The following is a 2982-nucleotide window of genomic DNA, read 5'->3' as shown; positions in this document are numbered from 1 at the left end:
TGTCAGTCACATGGAGACTGTACACCGAATCTTGACATACGCGAAGGTAGCAGAAATAATTCCGAACATGATTTTCAACTATTTTTAATAAATTTCATCAGCAAATTGTACACATTCATGCATACCAAACAGCATAGGTATGTATACATAAAAAGTTGTTGTTGTTTTTTTTTTTTTTTTTTTTTATACACAAGTGCATAAATCATATTTCTATTACACTACGAGATCTACAATAAGGGATGCTATGCATGATAAAAGTGTAAGACAACATACGATCGACTTGAGCTACCTCAGAGGGGTTGAAATGTATTTTATAAAACGTTTTTGCGTTAGTCATAAGTATTCAGTTTTACTATATCTGAGCATATAATCACAAGTCTTTATCAATTCGATCCATGTATTACTCCGATCATCAAGATGATTCAAACGGATCCCCTAAAAAATGTTTATAAAAATTTCTAGCTAATTAGGGAAACAACAAACAACACAATCGTCCCGCATATTTCTGTCTAGAGCTGTACAATCACTGCGGAATGAGACAGTGAAAACGAAAAGTTTGCTAGAAAAATTAAGGATAATAGAAAGTAAAAACGAATAATGGGAATTGGCTAAATGGACATATAAATTGACGTCTCTCCATTGGCAAGCAGTTATTTACTATGTAATTTTTCTATGCAAACGCTTAGCTGCTGCAAACGATGAAGCAAGTGTCGCATGTTCGCTGTGGACTGTCTAAGGCCTGATTGCTCGCCGTTAACCGCAGTTCCAGTCTCTTGTCTCTGACCCAGCTCAAAATGAAGTCGAGCCAATCGTTCCTGCTGCTCCCTTATCTCAGTCATCTGCTCCATACTGCAGTCTTTACCTGTCGAAATATTTTTCTTTTCTCAAACTTTGGTTTTCAATTCGTTCGATGGAAATACAAAAACGTTTCGAAGAGAATTTAACTTTAATGTACTTGACTTAGATATTCAGGCTAATCCAGTTTTCAGTAATTGAAACAGCATTATATTATATATATTCATAATCAGCTGTTGGGTTGAAAACTTTTTCTATTATACTGGTATTTAATGTCGATGATTTGTTCTTACCAAAAGCTCTCAAGTTTCCGCTGTGAAAGTCTTCAAGCAGATGAAGGAGAGCCTGTTCCATTCGCCTGACATCCGGTACCTCTGACAGAAAGCAATGGTGTCTGCATGGCACGACCGCTTCAGATTACAACGTGTTTTACGAGATAAAAAACAAAAATAAAAAAAAAAAAAACCCAAGAAAACAAAGAAACATTTCCACTTTAAAATAAGTAAATAAAACCAACCGAAGGAATAAAACACTTCAACTTACTGATGTGGGTTACGTATTCGTAAGAAGAGCATTCAACGCATGATAGAGAAAGTGAATAAAATATCATATAATACACGTTACAAATACGCCGGTGCTGATAATTGGATAAAAACTACGTTTTAGTACTGTGCAAAATAATTCTCAAACTTCTAAGAACGAAATGGGATTTGTGTAAATAAATAAAACCAAATATCTTTGTGCAAAGTAATTATCTGCTAAATGAGGGCAAAATTAAAATTGAAGATCATGTTTTTTTATAATATAAATGTGCCACCATTGCTAATTGCAAAACAGAAGAATACGGAACATTTACACTAATAAATATGAATATTGAAAATCTTTACGAAAAAAACTTGTATACTGTGTATTACATTACCAAGAGAGATGAATACTGATCTTTCCGCAACAAATTGATGATCTATCTATATTGATCACGATTCGTCAAGAATTACCTCTGTGTTGCTTGTTTATTCTCGGTGGTTCCGGACGGCTAGGTTTCTGCTTTTCTTTCTCATTCATGTAGACAAGCTTCGGTTGATTTGTAGTCTGATTTGAGACATTCATCGCCCTACCAGAGGCCATAGATCCTTGACTAGTTGTCGCATGCCCGGAACTCTCTTTACTTATTATCGGCGACGTCCGAGTATTATTTTCCCAGAATCCCTGTTGCTGAAAGAGGATGACTGTGCAGTTCAGGAGAAATGGTTTCAAATACTATACAATCAACCATCCTTTACAGAAAAACAAGTGTATGAATTTGAACTTTTGAAATTTTACGCATTGTCCTCAAGTGAATCATTGCTCTTACCGAGGTGTGAAGATTCTGCGGGTCGTTTTTACTCTGCCGATTTGACTTGGCAGGAGTTGAAGGAGGCGTGACTTCTGCACCACGGCTCGGAGGCTCCTCGCCCTCCTCCTCCTGGACCAATTGCTGTAATTCTCCACAGCCAGAGCCTTCGATGTTCATGTTGAGGCAGCAGTCCAGAAGTGTTGGATGCTAGACTCTGTCTCTAGGTAGGTCAATTCTGATGCCGCAACTCCTGACGACACCTGGGAGCATCAATTTTCAATTTCTAATAAATAACAACAATTACTCGTCTGATGTCAAACAACTATTGAGGCTGAGTAGCTGATGAGTATTTACACATAACTAAATATTTATTTAAACGTTTTACGCACGTGACGCTGCAATGCGAATGGATTGCGAAACGGCGACACATCCGTTCCTGTTATCGCTTATCGCGCTTGCGATTATCCACCCATTTGTTGTTTTCAAACAAAGGGTGCGTCTTGATTTTGAGTCAGAAGTTTTCGAAGATGCATGCTTTTCCACTCTGTATTCACGTATGACAGTTCTTATTCCGTTGATTAGAAAATAGCCTGAGAGAACACTCGCCCTTGGTGTAAGAAAGTAAGGTGTGTTCTTGTGTTCTTGCGCATGCGCTGCGGCTTTGGCTATTGAGAATATGGCCGCACATGACGTCATTTAGATTCAATTATGGTCGCCGTGACGTCACGTGCGGGCTATCACGTGACTTTGCTACTGCGCATCGCCGTTTTAGAGCAAACCTTGTCTTCTTACACCATGCCTAAGCCTGTGTTTTTCAATGGTTTATCATGTTGCCGACTCACTATCAACCTCTG

General features: G+C 38.1%; 1 protein-coding gene across 3 annotated transcripts; it reads right to left on the bottom strand.

Moving 5' to 3' along the window:
- Positions 1-316: 316 nt before the first annotated feature.
- On the bottom strand, positions 317-2666 carry LOC124411264 (coiled-coil domain-containing protein 28A). Of its 3 annotated transcripts, none has more exons than XM_046890307.1 (5): positions 2518-2665; positions 2147-2388; positions 1791-2007; positions 1089-1169; positions 317-862 (listed from the first exon to the last, which is right to left on the bottom strand). In XM_046890307.1, exons 2-5 carry the CDS (start codon positions 2303-2305, stop codon positions 651-653), a joined length of 669 nt encoding a protein of 222 aa, XP_046746263.1. In that variant the 5' UTR covers positions 2306-2388; positions 2518-2665; the 3' UTR covers positions 317-650. The 3 variants fall into 3 exon arrangements, with proteins under 3 accessions (XP_046746263.1, XP_046746262.1, XP_046746264.1); XM_046890306.1 differs by having other exon boundaries at positions 1089-1205; positions 2518-2664; XM_046890308.1 differs by lacking the exon at positions 1089-1169 and having other exon boundaries at positions 2518-2666.
- Between the last annotated feature and the right edge of the window lie 316 nt (positions 2667-2982).

Source organism: Diprion similis, chromosome 10 (assembly GCF_021155765.1).
Source record: "Diprion similis isolate iyDipSimi1 chromosome 10, iyDipSimi1.1, whole genome shotgun sequence".
In the NCBI taxonomy this organism is placed as follows: Eukaryota; Metazoa; Arthropoda; class Insecta; order Hymenoptera; family Diprionidae; genus Diprion; species Diprion similis.
The sequence above is the reverse complement of the archived record's forward strand: the minus strand, read 5'-3'. Positions and strand labels throughout refer to the sequence as shown.